Source organism: Ranitomeya variabilis, chromosome 1, assembly GCF_051348905.1.
Source record: "Ranitomeya variabilis isolate aRanVar5 chromosome 1, aRanVar5.hap1, whole genome shotgun sequence".
NCBI classification, from domain to species: domain Eukaryota; kingdom Metazoa; phylum Chordata; class Amphibia; order Anura; family Dendrobatidae; genus Ranitomeya; species Ranitomeya variabilis.
The window spans coordinates 15,721,202-15,740,495 of record NC_135232.1 but is presented as its reverse complement, the minus strand read 5'-3'; the positions used below and the strand labels follow the sequence as shown (position 1 = coordinate 15,740,495).

Below are 19,294 nucleotides of genomic sequence, written 5' to 3'. Positions count from 1 at the left end.
AAATGTAAGATGAGCTCAGGTCCCATCACTTCATGGTCAGATGTTGTGGGGGCTTCAGTGTCATCTACCTGATGATCCTCCGGGATGTTGCGATTCTCCTCTGGACAGTCCTGGGAATACAGGGGACGGGGACATCTCTCTGGTGGATTCCTCCTCCTGGATCCATCTGTGGAGACACACAGACTGAATACATCACCTGCCGTGTATCTGTCTATATATGAGACACGTCTCTCAGAACCGGTAATTCTAGGTTTATGTATCAGGGACTAAATTACATTGTTGTGGTCCTCACCACCGGTACCGAGGTCCCAGCACATTGTGGCCCCAAGTATGAAGTGATAATCAGCGAGGACAAAGCCTAATGCTCTCTGCTCTACACTCAGAGGATGAGGACCCTGAGGAGAGGGACAGAGAAGACCCTCGTCATTCAGATGAGGGAGCCGTGCTAAAAAACACAATTTCTCCGCTTTCTAGCCATCATTTTTTTCTCTCCTAATTATGGAGATTGGGGGGAAGGACGGTTACCATTTACCAGCCATTGTATTTTAAGAACTCACAACATACCATGAGGACACAACCTCCTTCCTGGACATGATTATCTGGGATCACTCTTAGAGGAGAGAACCTGCCGTCCTCTTATTAAAAGACGAGTTACTGAGTTTTTATTCTTTTTTAAGTAGAGAGAACTCTCAACATCTGCCTCAATATAAACACAAAAATGGGCAGCAAGTGCTCGGAAAGTTCTGAGTTTTTGTCTCTGAAGGACAAAAAAGGGCACGTATAACAGATGAATTCACAGCGCCCGAGAGGACGGTGTTGTGGGGAGCACCCAGTAGCGGTTAGTGCCTATCAATGTGTAGAAAGGACAACTAGAGAGCAGGCACCAGGGTCATGGGCGCTTACTGATGTACACGAGGAGCCAAGGAGAGATTGTCTGGTCAGATTCCACAGAAAAGCCCCATAATACATATTCTACTGAACAAACAACCCTTTAACCCCTTCACGCCGCAGCCCTTTTTCGTTTTTCGCTCCCCTCCTTCCCAGAGCCATAACTTTTTTATTTTTCCATCAATATGACCATGTGAGGGCTTATTTTTTGTGGGACAAGTTGTACTTTTGAATTACATCATTAGTTTTACCATGTCTTGTACTAGAAAACGGGAAAAAAATTCCAAGCGTGGTGAAATTGCAAAAAAAGCGCAATCCCACAATTGTTTTGTTTGGCTTTTTTTGCTAGGTTCACCAAATGCTACAACTGACCCGCCATTATGATTCTCTAGGTCATTACGAGTTCATAGACACCAAACATGTCTAGGTTATTTTTTATCTAAGTGGTGAAAAAAAATTCCAAACTTTGCTAAAAAAAATAAATAAATTGCACCATTTTTGGAGACCTGTAGCGTCTCCATTTTTCGTGATCTGGGGTCGGGCGAGGGCTTATTTTTTGCGTGCCGAGCTGACATTTTTAATGGTACCACTTTTCTGCAGATACGTTCTTTTGATCGCCCGCTATTGCATTTTAATGCAATGTCGTGGCGACCAAAAAAACTTAATTCTGGCGTTTTGAATTTTTTTCTCTCTACGTCATTTAGCGATCAGGTTAATGCTTTTTTTTTTCTATTGATAGATCGGGTGACTCTGAACGTGCCTATACCAAATATGTGTAGGTTTGATTTTTTTTATTGTTTTATTTTGGATGGGGCGAAAGCGGGGTGATCTAAACTTTAATATTTTTGTACTTTTTTTAATACTTTTTAAAACTTTTTTTTTAAACTTGTGCCATGCTTCAATAGCCTCCATGGGAGTCTAGAAGCTGGCACAACTGGATCGGCTCTGCTACATAGCAACGATCATCAGATCGCTGCTATGTAGCTGTATTGCAGGCTTGCTATGAGCGCCGACCACAGGGTGGCGCTCACAGCAGGCCAGCATCAGTAACTATAAAGGTCTCAAGGACCTCTATGGTTACTATCCTGACCCATCGCTGACCCTCGATCATGTGACGGGGGTCGGTGATGCGATCATTTCCGGCCGCGCGGCCAGAAGCGGTAGTTAAATGCCACTGTCAGCGTTTGACAGCGGCATTTAACTGGTTAATAGCGGCGAGTGAATCGCGATTTCACCCGCCGCTATTGCGCGCACATGTCAAGCTGTACAAAACAGCTGACATGTTGCGACTTTGATGTGGGCTCACCGCCGGAGCCCACATCAAAGGGGGAGACACGACATGCGCCGTACTAGTACGGGGCATGTCGTGAAGGGGTTAAGGGAGACTTACACTGATTACTACTCCTCTTCGGTGACCTGATGTTCCTGCAAGGCCAACACCTACATCATCATTCCAAGTAAGCAGTTTGGAGAACACATTCTGATCAGACCATATGAAGAGGAAGAATGGACTGCCTGACATTTTGCTGTCGTTGAGCCCTTGAGACTAGAACACCCAACCCTGTGCATTCTCACATCATGTGATAAGGCTCTTAAACCCCTTCCTGAGAATCTGATGTTCATGCATGGAGAATGCCAGGTGCTAGTCTATCGAGAAAGCTCCGATTGATGCAATTTAAACACTTCACTGCTGCTGACATCCATGACAGTTCAATTTAAAGGGAACTTGTCATGTAAAATAACCTGCAAATATGAGGTTAATCTGCAAGCTAATAGCATATTGAACCTGCCTAGCATCTGGACTGGGAGACCCGCTGCCAGGAGGAAAAGAACCTTATTCCACCTAGCAGTGTTCGGCTTCCAGTCATATAGTTTCAGTCGGCGAAGCTACCAGGGCTGTGGCATCGGTAAGCCATATCACTGATTCCGACTCTGACTTTTCAATTTCCCTGACTTCAGACTCCGGACTCCACAACTGAAGTGAAGGAACTGGGAGCTCAGGTCGACTTCTCATCCATCCCCCTGGTGGATGGACATGGACCAAGGTGATTGAACAGGATTCTAACAGGTGAACAACTGGCTACGTCGATGGTGCTGTGAGCAAGGTTTTGGGTTTCTTGACCATGGAATGAATTACCTGTATGCTGGACTCCTTGTTAGATAAGGGTTGCATCTTATGGAAACAGAAAAACACATTTGGTAGACGCCTTGCTACACTCAACAGGAGAGCTTTAAGTTAGAGCAATAAGGGATTTGAAATATACAGCCAGGAAGAAGGAAGAAATATGCAGCTGATGAATTCTTTTAAGAACCCTACTATTAGCAGTGGAAATATAGAATAAAAACATCAAACTGAATTAAAAGAATATGAGAAGCCGAAAACAAACTAAAATGTGTCTATACAAATGCACAGAGCATTGGAAACAAGCAAGGAGAATTGGAGCTGCTGCCACAGGAAGAGAGATATGGCATCACTGAAACTTGGTGGGATGATACACATGCTTGGAATACAGACCTTAAGGCTACAATTTATTTCTTAGAAACATGACTAACAAGAAGAGAGGAGGTGTTGCATTGTATGTTAGGAAAACGTATATCTCCACAGAGATCCAAGCTTCAGAGACTGGTAGCTCTGCAGGATCTGTTAGGGTAAAAATACAAAGAGAGAACAGTAAGGAGACTATTGAAGGTGTTTATTATAGGCCACCTGTGCAGAATGAAGATATGGATGAACTCTTTTTACATCATATGTCTCTGTTCTCAAAAACGTACGACAAAGTGATCATGGGAGATTTTTTGGGAAGCTCTCTCGGGCAAAAGTACTGGGTCCAGAAAATTCTTATCTTCTCTTGCTGACGAGGAAAGAAGAGAGAACAAAAGGATCTGCAATCTTGGACCTGATTCTTACCAACAGGGAGGATATGTTTGAGGAAGTAAAGGTGGCCGGGAATTTAGGAGGCAGTGATCATGTTATCCTCGAATTTTGGATTGCAAGAGGAGGAAGACCAGCGAGGACTCAGACTTTAAGGTTGGACTTCAGTAAGGCAGATTTTAATTGACTCAGAAAGAGGGTAGGAAAGGTCCAATGGCGGCATGTTCTAAAGCAGGGGTGGAGAACATGCGGCCTGCGGGCCACACATCAATGATGAATTCATGAATTCATGCTGCCTGCACATGAATGATGTCATCAGGGTGGGCGGGGTTAGCGCCCAATGCTCTCCCATCCCAGAAGAGGAACAGCTGCCAGAGTCCAGAGTGATCTTTGTGCCAGCTACTCAGTGCCTGTCTGCTGGTGATCTCTGCCCCTCAGCTATGTGCCCCTCGTGATACGTGCCCCTCCAGCTACGTGCCCCAATATAATCTCTGTGCCCCCCAGCTATGTGCCCCCATGTGATCTCAGTGCCCCCTCTGATCTGTGTCCCCAGCTTTGTGGCCTGTGATTTCTGTGCCCCCTCTGTGATCTTTGTGGCCCCAGCTTTGTGCCCCGTTATTTCTGTGCCCCATAGCTATATGTCCCTGTGTGATCCCTGTGTGATCCCTGTGCCCCCCCAGCTATGTGCCCTGTGATTTCTGTGCCCCCAGTTATGTGCCCCCCTGTGATCTCTTTGCCCCCCCAGCTATATGCATCCCTTTGATCTCTGTGGCTCCCAGCTTTCTGCCCCTTTGTGATCACTGTGCCCCCCTATGATATTTGTGCTCCCATGTGATCTCTGTCCCCTCCATGATCTCTGTGCCCTCCAGCTATGTGCCCTCCTGTGATTTCTGTGCACCCCCGTGATCTTCGTGCCACCCCCCCGGTGATATCTGTGCCCCCCAGCTATGTGCCCCCCTGTGATCTTTGTGCTTCCCTCCCCCTGGGTGATCTTTGTGCCACTCCTCCGGTGATGTCTCCCCAGTGATCTATGTGCCTCCCTGGCGATACCTGTCCCCCTCAGTGCTGTATATCCCCCCTCCCCAAGGAGGGGAGGATATGACAGAAAGTTGACTGCTCTCCTGCAGACGCAAACCTAGAAAAGCAGCTGTGAGAAGCAACATGATCAGTATCACCTAACATCACAGCTGCACCAAAGAGAAGCAACTCCAGCCGTCACATTAAGGGTGAGTTACCGTAATTAATTGTTTGACTAAATATACCGGGGTAATTTTCAAGGTGATCATTTTTGTGTAGACCCGAATGATGGTAGAAATTTCCAATTGGCCCTCGGCTGGAAAAAGGTTCCCCACCCCTGTTCTAAAGGACAGAAATGTCCCAGAAGGATGGGAGATTTTGTTAAATGCAATTCTTACTGCACAATCTGTAACAATCCCGAAAAGAAGGAAGAATTTGAAAAAAATCCACACTATCCATAAACCGAGAGATGAGGAGGGAACAGCTACCTAATTTACATGAATGTAAATCTCCTGGTCCAGATGAATTACATCCTAGGTACTGAAAGAGTTAGCAGAGGAAATTGCAGAACCACTAGCCAGAATCTTTGAAAAATCCCGGAAAATAGAAAAAGTCCCAAAATATTGGAGAAGGGCAAATATCCCTATCTTCAAAAAAGAAAAAAAGATGGAGCCAGGAAATTACAGACCAGTGAGCTTACTACTATACCAGGAATGATCTGTGAACAAATTATTAAACAGAATGTGTGTAAGTACTTGGATAAGAATACAGTAAAGGTACCGTCACATTAAGCGACGCTGCAGCGATAGCGACAGCGATGCCGATCGCTGCAGCGTCGCTGTTTGGTCGCTGGAGAGCTGTCACACAGACCGCTCTCCAGCGACCAACGATGCCGAGGTCCCCGGGTAACCAGGGTAAGCATCGGGTTGCTAAGCGCACGGCCGCGCTTAGTAACCCGATGTTTACCCTGGTTACCAGCGTAAAAGTTAAAAAAACAAACAGCACATACTCACCAGCGCGTCCCCCAGCCTCTGCTTCCTGACACTGACTGAGCTCCGGCCCTAACAGCACAGCGGTGACGTCACCGCTGTGCTTTCACTTTCAGTTTAGGGCCGGCGCTCAGTCAGTGTCAGGAAGCAGAGGCTGGGGGACGCGCTGGTGAGTATGTGCTGTTTGTTTTTTTAACTTTTACGCTGGTAACCAGGGTAAACATCGGGTTACTAAGCGCGGCCCTGCGCTTAGTAACCCGATGTTTACCCTGGTTACCAGTGTAAAATATCGCTGGTATCCTTGCTTTTGCTGTCAAACACGGCGATACACGGCGACCTAGCGACCAAATAAAGTGCAGACCTTCTAGCAGCGACCAGCAATTTCACAGCGGGATCCAGATCGCTGCTGCGTGTCAAATACAGCGATATCGCTATCCAGGTCGCTGCAACGTCACGGATCGCTGGCGATATCGCCTAGTGTGACGGTACCTTAACTAACCAGAGCCAGCATGGGTCTGTGGCAAACAAGTCATACCAGACAAATCTAATTTCATTCTATGATGGAATCACTGACTGGGTGGATCAGGGAAATGCAGTAAATATAGTATATCTCGACTTCAGCACAGCATTTGATAAAGTATCTTATACTATCCTTATTGAAAGAATGACCCAATATAGGAGTGACACGGCTACAATTAGGAGGATTCATAACTGGCTCAGTGATCGTACTCAAAGAGTGTTAAATGGTTGCACATCCAATTGGAAAAGTGCTTCAAGTGGGGTAAAACAAGGCTCTGCTCTGGCCCAGTGTTGTTCAACATTTTTATAAAATGATCTAGATAAGGGAACTGAAGGTAAACTAATCAAATTTGCAGATGATGCAAAGCTAGGAGGGAGATAGCTAACACTGGAGAAGACAGAGAAAGGATACAGATGCATCTAGATAAGCTTGAACAATGTGCAGCAACTAATAGAATGGCATTTAACAGGGAGAAATGCAAGATTCTACATCTGGGCAAGAAAAACGAAAATTACATCTAAAAAATGGGAGGAGTAGAACAAAAAAACAGTACGTGTGAAAAAGACTTGTGTATACTAATTGATCACAGACTGCACAGGAGTCAACAGTGTGATGCAGCAGCAAAAAAGGCAAACAGTTCTAGGATGTATTAAGAGAAGCATAGAGTCTAGATCACATGAAGTAATTATCCCCCTCTACTCCTCCTTGGTCAGGACTCATCTGGAACACTGTGTCCAGTTTTGGGCACATTTTAAAAACAGACATTGAAAAACTGGAGCAAGTTCAGAGAAGAGCGACCAGAATGGTGAGCGGACTGCAAAGTATGTCCTATGAGGAACGGTTAAAGGATCTGGGAATGTTTAGCTTGCAAAAAAGAAGGCTAAGGGTATGTGCACACGTTGCAGATTTGCCTGTGGAATTTTCTGCAGAGATTCTGCATCTCTTGGCAGAAAACACAGGTAAAAATCCGAGCGGATTTGATGCCTTTTTGATGTGGATTTTCATGCGTTTTCTCAATGCGGATTTGTATGCGTTTTTGTAGGCTAAGATCTATTATTTAACAAAAAAAAAAAAGAATTGTGATGTAATTTCTTGTCCAACCTCTTCATTTACATACCTCATTGAAGAATAATGTTTATACAGATATAGATAATAGATGATAGATAATAGATATAGATAGATAATACCAAACACGATGTTTAGTAATAACATAATAAAATGGTACATAAAGAGTTAAATATAGAAAAACACACAAAATCTGCTTTAGGCCAAGGTCACACTTGCGAGAAACTCACAAGAGTCTCACACCTCATTCCCCGGCTCTGCCACCGGCACTCGGACCGGAGGGTTCAGCTACATAGAAATACATGAAGCACACTCCGGTCCCACGTGCCAGCGGCAGTGCCGGGTATTGAGGTGGGAGACTCGTGTGAGGTTTCTCGCAAGTGTGACCCCGGCCTTAAATGCAGTATGTTTATTTAAAAAAAAAAAATGGCGTGGGCTCCCGCACAATTTTCTGCGCCAGAGAGGGAAAGCCAGCGACTGGGGGCCGATGTTTATAGCCTAGGAAGGGTTTAAAAGCCAAGGGTCTTCCCGGGCTATGAATATCAGCCTGCAGCTGTATATTTAGCCTTACTGGCTATTAACATAGGGGGACCTACCCCCCAAAAAAAAAAAAAAGCTATGCAGACAGCTGAGGGCTGATATTCATAGCCTAGGAAGGGCCCATGGATATTGCCCTTCCTCCAGCTACAAAAACCAGCTCACAGCCACCCCAGAAATGGCGCATTTCTAAGTTGTGCCAATTGCGGCACTTAGCCTCTCTCTTCCCACTGCTATGTGGCATATGGGATAATATTTGTGGGGTTGATGTCACCGTTGTAAGGTGACATCAAGCCGGCTTAGTAATGGAGAGGCCTCAATAAGATACCTATCCATTGCTAATCCTATAGTTGTTAAGGGGTTAAATAAACACAGCCAGAATAAAATATTTTAATGAAATAAAACCCTAAACAAAGTTTGCCATCTTTATTGTTCTCCTAATCCATGCGACTCACTCGATCACCTGTAAAAAAAAAATAATTGTAATAAACGAACACAAATACCCCTGTTCCAACATAATCCATTTTATAACGAGTGTTCCATGATGATCTTACCTGTAGAGCTGTCACATCAGGAGATGTGAGTGCTCTACAGGGCCTCCAGTGACACAATGACAGGAGATAATGGCTCCTGCAGTGATATCACTGAGAGTTCATGCTCTCAATTTAAAGCTCTGCTGCGTGAGAATTTTCCCACGCAGCGGTGCCACAAGTGACAGCTTGAACTCAATTGATCTCTGACGGAGGAGTAATCCACTGCGGGAAAATACCTGCTTATCAGTGTATCACCGGAGCCCCTGGAGAGAGGTCACATCTGCCAATGTGACAGCTCTACACGGGAGATCGTCGTGGGACACTCGTTATTAAATGGATTACATCTGACCAGGGAGTATAATGTTGGTTTATTATTATTATTTTTTTTTTACAGGTGATCGAGGGATTAGCTGTGTGCATGTACTGTATATGAGTTTTATTTTTTACACTTGAACACAGTAGCCGGATGATGGGACAACTGTCCCATCATTGGCTAGCTGTCACTGTAGCAGGCATAGCCGGATGGGGCTAGTAGTCCCATCGGACGATGCCTGCCTACATACAGACAGACCCTCTGTAACGCTAAACAATAGGTTATCCAAGAGTGGACCCTCTGGGTCGTGGTACCGAGCCTTCCCTGGCGAACTGGTCCTAGTGGCCTGACCCCTATACAGGGACCGTCAGGGACAAGCCCAGAAGATTCAAATACCACAACTGCCGGTAACGAGAGGGCGACTCAAGGATAGAAACAGAGAGAGTAGCAATACTGGGGCTGGCCAGTAGGACAAGGAAAGGTAGTACAAGGGAATCCAGAACACAAAGGGTAGTAACTTGGAGAACAGGAAAACAGGCAAGCTTAGAGGAGAACCAAGGACGGAAGAAGAAAAGGGCTGAGAGATGGAGCGAGGTCCAGGGACCAACAGGGACCTGGAAGGCGGAAGGCACAGTAGGGAAGGCAAGGGCAGGCAAGGTTAATGGGATCCAGGGACCACCTGGAGCAGGGACCACCTGGAGCAGGGACGCCAGGAAGGCACAATAGGAAGGCCAGGGCAGGCAGGGTAAACGGGATCCAGGGACCACCAGGAGCAGGGACGGCAGGAAGGCACAATAGGAAGGCCAGGGCAGGCAGGGTTAACTGTATCCAGGGACCACAAGGAGCAGGAACGGCAGAAAGGCACAATAGGAAAGGCCAGGGCAGAAAGAGTTACGGCATCCAGGGACCACCAGGAGCAGGGAGTACCAGGGGACCTGAGCTCATGGAACAAGCACGATAATCAGGAACAGTCCCAGGAAGGAACTGTGGAGAAATACCCTGCACATACCCGTTATTGGTGTAGAGGCACTACCGGGTCAGGTCATGACAGCTTATAGAGTGCATGGGATGCGAACGCCCACAACCTAAGCTGACCCGGGGGCGTGCGCAGACACCGGAACTTAGCAGCAAGCGGGACAACAGAAAGCACCAGAGAGGTGAGCCAAAGCCCCCGACCAGCAGCGCAACGGGACGCCGGAATAGCCACCGCGTGGTAAGTCATGGCAGACCGGCGGGACCCAGCCACTGTAACACCCCCCACACAGCCTCACAGACACACTGAGAAACACACAGACACCCGCACATCATCTCCGCGCACACACACAGTCTCCGTCCATAAACTCTTCCTCCTCCCGATCTGCAACAAAACCGCAGATCTTTTTAAATCTGCGGTTTTCCTGCGGATTTGACTGAATCAATGGAAGTCAGTGGGTGCAGAAACACTGCAGCTCTGCAAAAAGAATTGACATGCAGCGGAAAATAAAACGCTGCAAATCCGAGCTGATTTTTCCGCAGCATGTCACACCAATTCTGGATTTCCCATTGACTAACATCGTTTGTGCACTTCACTGCGGACTTGATGCAATTCAGTGAGTCTAAAAACGCTGCGGATCCGCATCAAAATCAGCAACGTGTGCACATAGCCTAAGAAGAAACTTTATAGAAGTCTAGAAATATCTAAGGGCTGTCACAGTGTAGAGGGATCATAACTATTCTAACACTTTTAACACTCCCTCCTCCGCCCACCACTGCCCCCTCCGAGTTCCCTAATCGTTGCCAAGGACTTTGCCACGCACTTCAAAAATAAGATCAACCAAACAAGGCAAGTCTTTGTCGTCAAACCACCACAACCCCTTTGCATACCAGACAAATGCCCAAACCCCATAACTTCCCTCTCCATAATCACTGAAGGACAGCTTGCTCATCTTCTCTCCAAATCACACCTCACCACGTACGCTTGACCCCATCCCATCCCACCTCTTCCCCAACCTCACCACCACACTAATCTCATCCCTAACCCATCTCTTCAACTTATCACTAACTTCTGGTACCTTCCCCACTGCTTTCAAACATGCCACAATCACACCTATCCTCAAAAAGCCATCCCTTGACCCAAGCGATATGTCCAGCTATTGCCCCATATTTTTGCTCCCATTTGCATCCAAACTCCTTGAGCAGCACGTCCATGCTGAACTTTCCATCTAACTCTCTCTTTGACAACCTACCATCTGGCTTCCGTCCCCACCATTCCACTGAGACTGCCCTGATCAAATTTACTAACGACTTATTTACAGCCAAAGCGAACAGACAATTCTCTATACTCCTCCTTCTAGACCTGTGCTCTGCCTTTGACACAGTTGACCACTGCCAACTACTACAGATCCTCTCTGCCTTTGGGGTCAAAGACCTCGCCCTATCTTGGATCTCCTCATACCTTACCAACCACACATTTAGCGTTTCCTACTCCCATACTACCTCATCTCGTCCCCTCTCTGTTGGTGTCCCTCAAGGCTCTGTCCTTGGGCCCTTACTCTTCTCAATCTATACACACGGACTGGGACAACTCATAGGGTCCTACGGCTTCCAGTACCATCTATATGCTGATGACACTCAGATCTACCTTTCTGGCCCAGACATCACCTCTCTGCTGTCCAGAATCCCGGAGTGTCTATCAGCCATATCCTCCTTCTCCTCTCGCTTCCTCAAGCTCAATGTGGACAAATCTGAACTAATTATCTTTACTCCATCTCGCATATTTTCCCTACCTGATCTATCTATCAAAATAAATGAAATCACACTTTCCCCTGTCCCCAAAATCCGCTGCCTCGGAGTAACCCTGGACTCTGCCCTGTCCTTCAAACCGCACATCCAAGCTCTCGCCACCTCCTGTCGCCTTCAGCTCAAAAATATTTCCAGAATCCATCCTTTCCTCAACCCACACTCTACCAAAATGCTCGTGCATGCCCTAATCATCTCTCGCCTCGACTACTGCAACATCCTCCTCTGTGGCCTAACTTCTAACACTCGCACCCCTCCAGTCCGTCCTTAACTCTGCTGCCCGACTAATTAATCTCTCTCCTCGCTACACTCCTGCTTCCCCTCTTTGCAAATCCCTTCACTGGCTCCCAATTTCCCAGCGTATCCAGTTTAAAACTACTACCACTGACCTACAAAGCCATCCATAACCTTTGTCCTCCGTATATTTAAAAAAAAAAAACCATAAGAGGAAAAAAAAAATCAAGACAAAAAACCATTACATAGGCAGAGATGCTTACCTGTCTGAGGCCTCCAACCAATTACACCAACCAAAGTGCAGCGGACCCAAGTTAAGATGGTGGATGACAAATGCACAGGTGCAATAATACCAATACTGCAAGCCAGCCTACAATCAGGATTTGGCCGCCTGGCACACCTGCGCAAAAATGATCTGTATGTGGCATGTTCACACAGAAATACAAAGCATATGGCTCAGGCTTATTAGTAACGCCATATAGCGGGCCAGCCATTGCTATCATGCATCCTGTGTGAACAGAGGCCACAGTATACAGAGCCATCTAGGGCCCAGCTGCACCCTGAAAAAATGACGTGTCCAAAAACATAACAATGTATGTAAGGTATTAGTTGGTATTATGGCCACAATACTTAAGCCGGCAACCCACGTCAAGGGTCCTCACATATTGCCGGTCCTAACGCTAACAACAAGAAAAAAAAAACCATAAGAGGAAAAAAAAATCAAGACAAAAAACCATTACACAGGCAGAGATGCTTACCTGTCTGAGGCCTCCAACCAATTACACTAACCAAAGTGCAGCGGACCCAAGTTAAGATGCCACATACAGATCATTTTTGCGCAGGTGTGCCAGGCGGCCAAATCCTGATTGTAGGCTGGCTTGCAGTATTGGTATTATTGTACCTGTGCATTTGTCATCCACCATCTTAACTTGGGTCCGCTGCACTTTGGTTGGTGTAATTGGCTGGAGGCCTCAGACAGGTAAGCATCTCTGCCTGTGTAATGGTTTTTTGTCCTATGTATATTTCCACACTAATCTCTCAATATCTTCCCTCACGTAATCTCCGGTCCTCCCAAGACCTCCTCCTCTCCTCCACACTTATTCGCTCCTCACCCAATCACCTCCAAGACTTCCCCCGAATATCCCCCATCCTCTGGAATTCTGTGTCCCGACACGTCCGGTTATCCACCACATTTGGATCCTTCAAAAGAAACCTGAAAACCCATCTCTTCAAAGAAGCTTACAGCCTGTAATGACCACACGGCCAACTCAACACCATCGGAGCTCCTGCAAGCCCCCGACCTACTGTCTCCTTCCCCATAACCCTGTAGAATGTAAGCCCACAAGGGCAGGGTTCTCGCCCCTCTGTACCAGTCTGTCATTGGTAGTGTTGTTTATTGTAAGTGATATTTGTATTTTGCTGTAACCCCGTCTCATGTACAGCACCATGGAATTAATGGTGCTATATAAATAATAATTCTCATTTGCACATGGAAACATGAGAAGTAATGGAATGATACTGAAAGGGAGAAGATTACATATTAGAAAACACTTTTTGACAGTGAGGCTGACCAATGCGTGGAACAGACTGCTATGACAGGTGGTGAGTAGTGATGAGCGAGTATATTCGTTGTTCGGGTATCACCGAGCATGCCTGGGTGATCTCCATGTATTTGGAAGTGCACCGAGAATTAGTTTTCGTTGCCTCAGCTGCATGATTTACGGCTGCTAGCCAGGCTGAATACATGTGAGGAATACCTGTTTGTTAGGGAATTCCCACATGTATTCAAACTGTCCAGAAGCCGTAAATCATGCAGCTGAGGCGAGGAAAATAATCTCCGAGCACATCCAAATACATGGAGATCACCCGAGCAACAATGCTACTCGCTCATCACTAGTGGTGAGTTCTCCTTCAATGGAAGTCTTCAAACATAGGCTGGACAGACATCTGTCTGGGATGGTTTAGTGAATCCTGCATTGAGCAGGGGGTTGGACCAGATGACCCTGGAGGGCCCTTCCAACTCTAACATTCTGTAGTGCCCGCATCTCTCCCGGCAGTCCCTCTCTCTCTGCAGAGACATCAGCGTATTCACCGCCAAGGCTCCCGTCCTGCTCCTTCCATGTCTGCTGCTGCCCAGGGTGCACACACTCCTAGCAGATCTCCAAGCACTGTGCTTAGAGCGCGTGAATACTTCATCTTTCTTATTGGGGCTGCGAGCGTTCCTTTAAATTCTCCCCAGCCAATTGCTGGAGGTCACTATTTAAACTGCCTCCTCCAACATGGAGGTGCCTGTGCAATGTTGTGAGTTTGTTCCTAACACGCTTGTCAGTTCTCAGGCCCTGTACTAGCATCAGAGCTAGACCCGTCAGTGCTCACCTCGACGGCAGCAGAGCTGGCTGCACCTGCCAGTGCTCTCAATGGCAGCAGAGAAGGCTGCACCCACCAGTGGTCACCTAGACGGCAGCAGAGCCGGCTGCACCCGCCAGTGCTCTCAATGGCAGCAGAGCAGGCTGCACCCACCAGTGCTCACCTAGACGGCAGCAGAGCAGGCTGCACCCACCAGTGCTTACCTAGACGGCAGCAGAGCAGGCTGCACCCACCAGTGCTCACCTAGACGGCAGCAGAGCCAGCTGAACTCGCCACTGCTCTCAAAGGCAGCAGAGCCGGCTGCACCCACCAGTGCTCACCTCAACAGCAGCTGAGTAGGCTGCACCCACCAGTGCTCACATCGAAGGCAGCAGAGCCAGCTGCCTCCACCAGTGCTCACCTTGACGGCAGTAGAGCCAGCTGCACCGGCCACTGCTCTCAATGGCAGCAGAGCTGGCTGCACCCGCCAGCGCTCACCTCAAAAGCAGCAGAGCCGGCTGCACCTGCCAGTGCTCACCTCGACGGCAGCAGAGCCAGCTGCACTCGCCAGTGCTCACCTCGACGGCAGCAGAGCCAGCTGCACTCGCCAGTGCTCACCTCGAAGGCAGGAGAGCCGGCTGCACCCACCAGTGCTCACGTCGAAGGCAGCAGAGCCGGCTGCACCCACCAGTGCTCACCTTGACGGCAGCAGAGCCAGCTGAACTCGCCACTGCTCTCAAAGGCAGCAGAGCCGGCTGCACCCACCAGTGCTCACCTCGAAAGCAGCAGAGCCGGCTGCACCCGCCAGTGCTCACCTCAACAGCAGCTGAGTAGGCTGCACCCACCAGTGCTCACATCGAAGGCAGCAGAGCCAGCTGCCTCCACCAGTGCTCACCTTGACGGCAGTAGAGCCAGCTGCACCGGCCACTGCTCTCAATGGCAGCAGAGCTGGCTGCACCCGCCAGCGCTCACCTCAAAAGCAGCAGAGCCGGCTGCACCTGCCAGTGCTCACCTCGACGGCAGCATAGCCAGCTGCACTCGCCAGTGCTCACCTCGACGGCAGCAGAGCCAGCTGCACTCGCCAGTGCTCACCTCAAAGGCAGGAGAGCCGGCTGCACCCACCAGTGCTCACGTCGAAGGCAGCAGAGCCGGCTGCACCCACCAGTGCTCACCTTGACGGCAGTAGAGCCAGCTGCACCCACCAGTGCTCACCTTGAAGGCAGCAGAGCCGGCTGCACCCACCAGTGCTCACTTCGATGGCAGCAGAGCCAGCTCACCTCTCCTTCAAACTGTCCTGTCTGAACCTGCAGTTCCTGTCATCTTCTCCACCTGCCTGCATCTGTTGGACATTCCCCCTGGGCCATTCCAGCTATCCGCTCCTAGGGGTCAGCCACCATCTACCCGAGGTCAGTCCTGGAGTAGCACCTGGATCACCTCCCTTGTCTCTCCACGGTCTGCGGTGTCCTTTGCTGCCCTGTGTCCGTGGTCGGATTGGGTGAGGCTCCTAGTCACTCCCCTCCAGGTCTTCCTTGGACTTTGGCACTGTGGTTCCACCACCCAGCCCATTACACATGCTATGAATCTATGATTCTATGACTCCACAGCACTGCCTCACTACTGAGCATGTACATAAAGTGCAGCACAGATTCATCTCAACTAAAAGCCGAGATCCTTAGATCAGGAATAGAACATTTCACATCTTTCCCCAATTCTTATGAAAATATTTATAGTACATCCTGCACTAAACTACCAAATCCAATGTATTACATATTTTAGGAGTCAGAGTTGGTCCATTTTATACTGACTCCAAGACTCCTGACTACACTGTGTCCCAAATTATTATGCAAATTGGATTTAAGTGTCATAAAGATTTAATCGTTTTGTTTTTCAAATAAACTCATGGATGGTATTGTGTCTCAGGGCTCAATGGATCACTGAAATCAATCTTAAACACACGTGATCATTAGTTCTCCAGGTGATTCTAATTAAAGGAAAACTACTCAAAAATGATGTTCCACATTATTAAGCAGGTCACAGTTTTCAAGTAACATGGGAAAGAAAAAGGATCTCTCTGCTGCTGAAAAGCATCAAATAGTGCAATGCCTTGGACAAGGTATGAAAACATTAGATATTTCACGAAAACTTAGGAGTGATCATCATACTATGAAGAGATTTATGACTGAAACAGAGTTCATGCAGATAAAGGCATATTGAGGAAGGTTTCTGCCAGACAAACTCATTGGATTAAGAGAGCAGCTGCTAAAAAGCCATTACAAAGCAGCAAAAAGTTATTTGAAGTTGCTGGTACCTCTGGAGTCCCTCAAACCTCAAGGTGTAGGATCCTTCAAAGGCTTGCTTTGGTGCATAAACCTACTATTTTAAATGGTTGCAGTGGGCCCAGACATACATGAAGACTATTTTTCAAGCAGTCTTGTTTACTGATGAGTGTCGAGCAACCCTGGACGGTCCAGATGGAAGGAGTAGTGGATGGTTGGTGGATGGCCACCATGTCCCAACAAGGCTGCGACGTCAGCAAGGAGGTTGAGGAGTCATGTTTTGGTCCAGAACAGCTGGTAGGGCCCTTTAAGGTTCCTGAAGGTGTGAAAATGACCTCTGCAAAGTGTATAGAGTTTCTGACTGACAACTTTCTTCCATGGTATAAAAAGCAGAAACATGCCTTCAGGAGCAGAAGCATCTTCATGCATGACAATGCACTATCTCATGCTGTCATGCTGCAAAGAATACATCTGAGTCATTGGCTGCTATGGGCATAAAGGGAGATAAACTCATGGTGTGGCCACCATCTTCCCCTGACCTCAACCCTATAGAGAACCTTTGGAGTATCATCAAGCAAAAGATCTATGAGGGTGGGAGGCAGTTCACATCAAAGCAGCAGCTCTGGGAGGCTATTCTGACTTCACGCAAAGAAATACAAGCAGAAACTCTCCAAAAACTCACAAGTTCAATGGATGCAAGAATTGTGAGGGTGATATCAACGAAGGGTTCCTATGTTAACATGTAACTTGGCCTGTTAGGATGTTTTGGAGTTAAATAGCTTTTTTGTTCAGTGAATGTGACCTCCTAATGCTGCAAATTCCACAAATGAGCATTTTCAGTTCTTTAAAACATATCAAATGTTTAGAAATTCTACTGTGCCTAATAATTTGGAACAGTGCATTTTGAGTTTTTATTCATTTTAGAGATTATTTTGTTATCATTGGGAGGTTTCTTCAATAAAATTCGATGTATACTCTAACGGGTGATGACTTTTATTAGACTGATTGTCATTTGCAGCAACCATTTAGGAAAATCAGAGAAAAATGTCATTTGCATAATAATTTGGAACATAGTGTACACAGCCCTGGCAGCTACAGTCAATGCTCAGTGAAAAGGGAGTGGCAGCTGTTACCGCATCCAGGCAGTGACTGACAGCTGACTCAGGATTAGGCCACAACATTATGGCTCAGCAGTCAGTGCTGGGGCGCAGATTCAGCTGCTGCTCACTATATACTGAGGAGTCACTGAAGCCGCACCGACCGCACCTCTATGGCTGGAAGCCGAATGCTGCCGGGGGGAAATAAAGTTAACTTCCTCCAGGCAGAGGGGCTCTCAGTGCATGGGCCGGGCAAGTTCAAAACATTATTAATCTGCAGGTTAACCCCATGACTGAAGGTTCATGTTGTTTTACATGACAGGTTCCCTTTATGTGGTTGGGTGTCCCATTCTCCTGCCAATCAGTCACTAAGTTACAGGGTCTCAACAATTGTTTGCTGTGACTGCCAGGGGCACAGAAGACCCCTGTCTCTGCCAGCAAGGTTTTCTTAAGAAGCCAGGTATAAATACGATCTTAAATTGATCTTCCGATTATTTTCATTTTGGGAGACAAAGCAAAAGTAAATAAAAAAAAGTTTTATTGTCATGTCAGTAATTCTCCCACACGGTACGAGTCATGAGAAAAAATAGAATTATTCTTACCGTTAATTCGGTTTCTAGGAACCTTCCATGACGGCATATGGAGGTTGTCTCTTTGCCCTAATGGGGAACAGGAAACACAGAGGTTTAAAGGACCTCCCACTCGCCAGTGACTTACAACTGAGACCATAGCACCGGTTTACCTTCTGAATCCCAGAATTAATCCAGGAAATATAGAGGGTGGGAAATTAGCACCGTCGTGGAAGGTTCCTAGAAACCGAATTAACGGTAAGAATAATTCTATTTTCTCTAGTCACCTTCCACGACGGCATATGGAGGAATACCAACTAATTTGGCACTAGGGAGGGACAACGGCCTGAAGAACTTTACGGCCGAAGACTAAATCTTTATTGGATAATACATCCAATCTATAATGTTTGGAGAAGGTATGGAGTGAGGACCACGTAGCTGCCCTGCAGATCTGCTCCGGAGATGCGCCTGCTCTTTCTGCCCAGGAAACCGACATAGATCTGGTTGAGTGGGCCTTGATCCCTACCGGAGGTAGTTTATTTTGAGCAAGGTAAGATTCTGTTATGGCTTTTTTAATCCATGTAGCAATGGTACTCTTGGCTACCCCTTCTTCCCCTTTTGCCCTGAGGAATGGACAAAAAGGTTATGATCAACTCTAAGAGCACGGGTTTGATCCAAGTAATGTAGCAGAATACGCCGAACATCAAAATGTTGGTAGAACGATTTCTTGAGAACGATGAAATTCAGAGACCACTTTTGGAAGGAAAGAAGGATCAAGTCGGAGCACTATTGAATCTTCTCTAACCAGTAGATAAGGTTCTCTTATTGATAAGGCCTGTAATTCACCCACTCTTCTGGCTGAAGTTATAGCTACCAAAAAAACAGTTTTGTAAGCAAGATTTTGTGGGGAACAGGTAGACAGAGGTTCAAAGGGTGGACCTGTAAGACCTTGGAGCACAACATTAAGATCCCATGGAGGAACTATGACTTGTTTCCTAGGGTTTATTCTAATCGCTGAGGTCATGAATCTTTTGATCCAGCGATGTCCTGCTAGATCTTGATCAAAGATAGAACTGAGCGCAGAAACCTGGACCTTCAGAGTACTGGGTTTCAGACCAATCTCCAAGCCTTTTTGTAAAAAATCTAATATCCTAGGTATATCCGGCCTGAGAGGGTCTGGAGTGTTAGGTAGACAAAAAGATGAAAACTTTTTCCAGATTTTATTGTAAATGGCGTTTGTTACTGGTTTCTTGGATTTTT

At 47.1% G+C, this 19,294-nt stretch overlaps 2 protein-coding genes across 3 annotated transcripts in view; one reads left to right on the top strand and one right to left on the bottom strand.

Annotated features, from left to right (window-relative positions):
* LOC143793562 (uncharacterized) overlaps positions 1–19,294 on the top strand; it is a 293,906-nt gene that overhangs the window by 229,270 nt on the left and 45,342 nt on the right. The window lies entirely within an intron of this gene.
* LOC143793547 (uncharacterized) overlaps positions 1–19,294 on the bottom strand; it is a 37,258-nt gene that overhangs the window by 5,660 nt on the left and 12,304 nt on the right. For both annotated transcript variants that reach the window (XM_077280613.1, XM_077280614.1), the window contains one exon: positions 69–166. In XM_077280613.1, the coding sequence (XP_077136728.1) occupies positions 69–166 (98 nt within the window). The remainder of the gene's footprint in view (positions 1–68; positions 167–19,294) is intronic.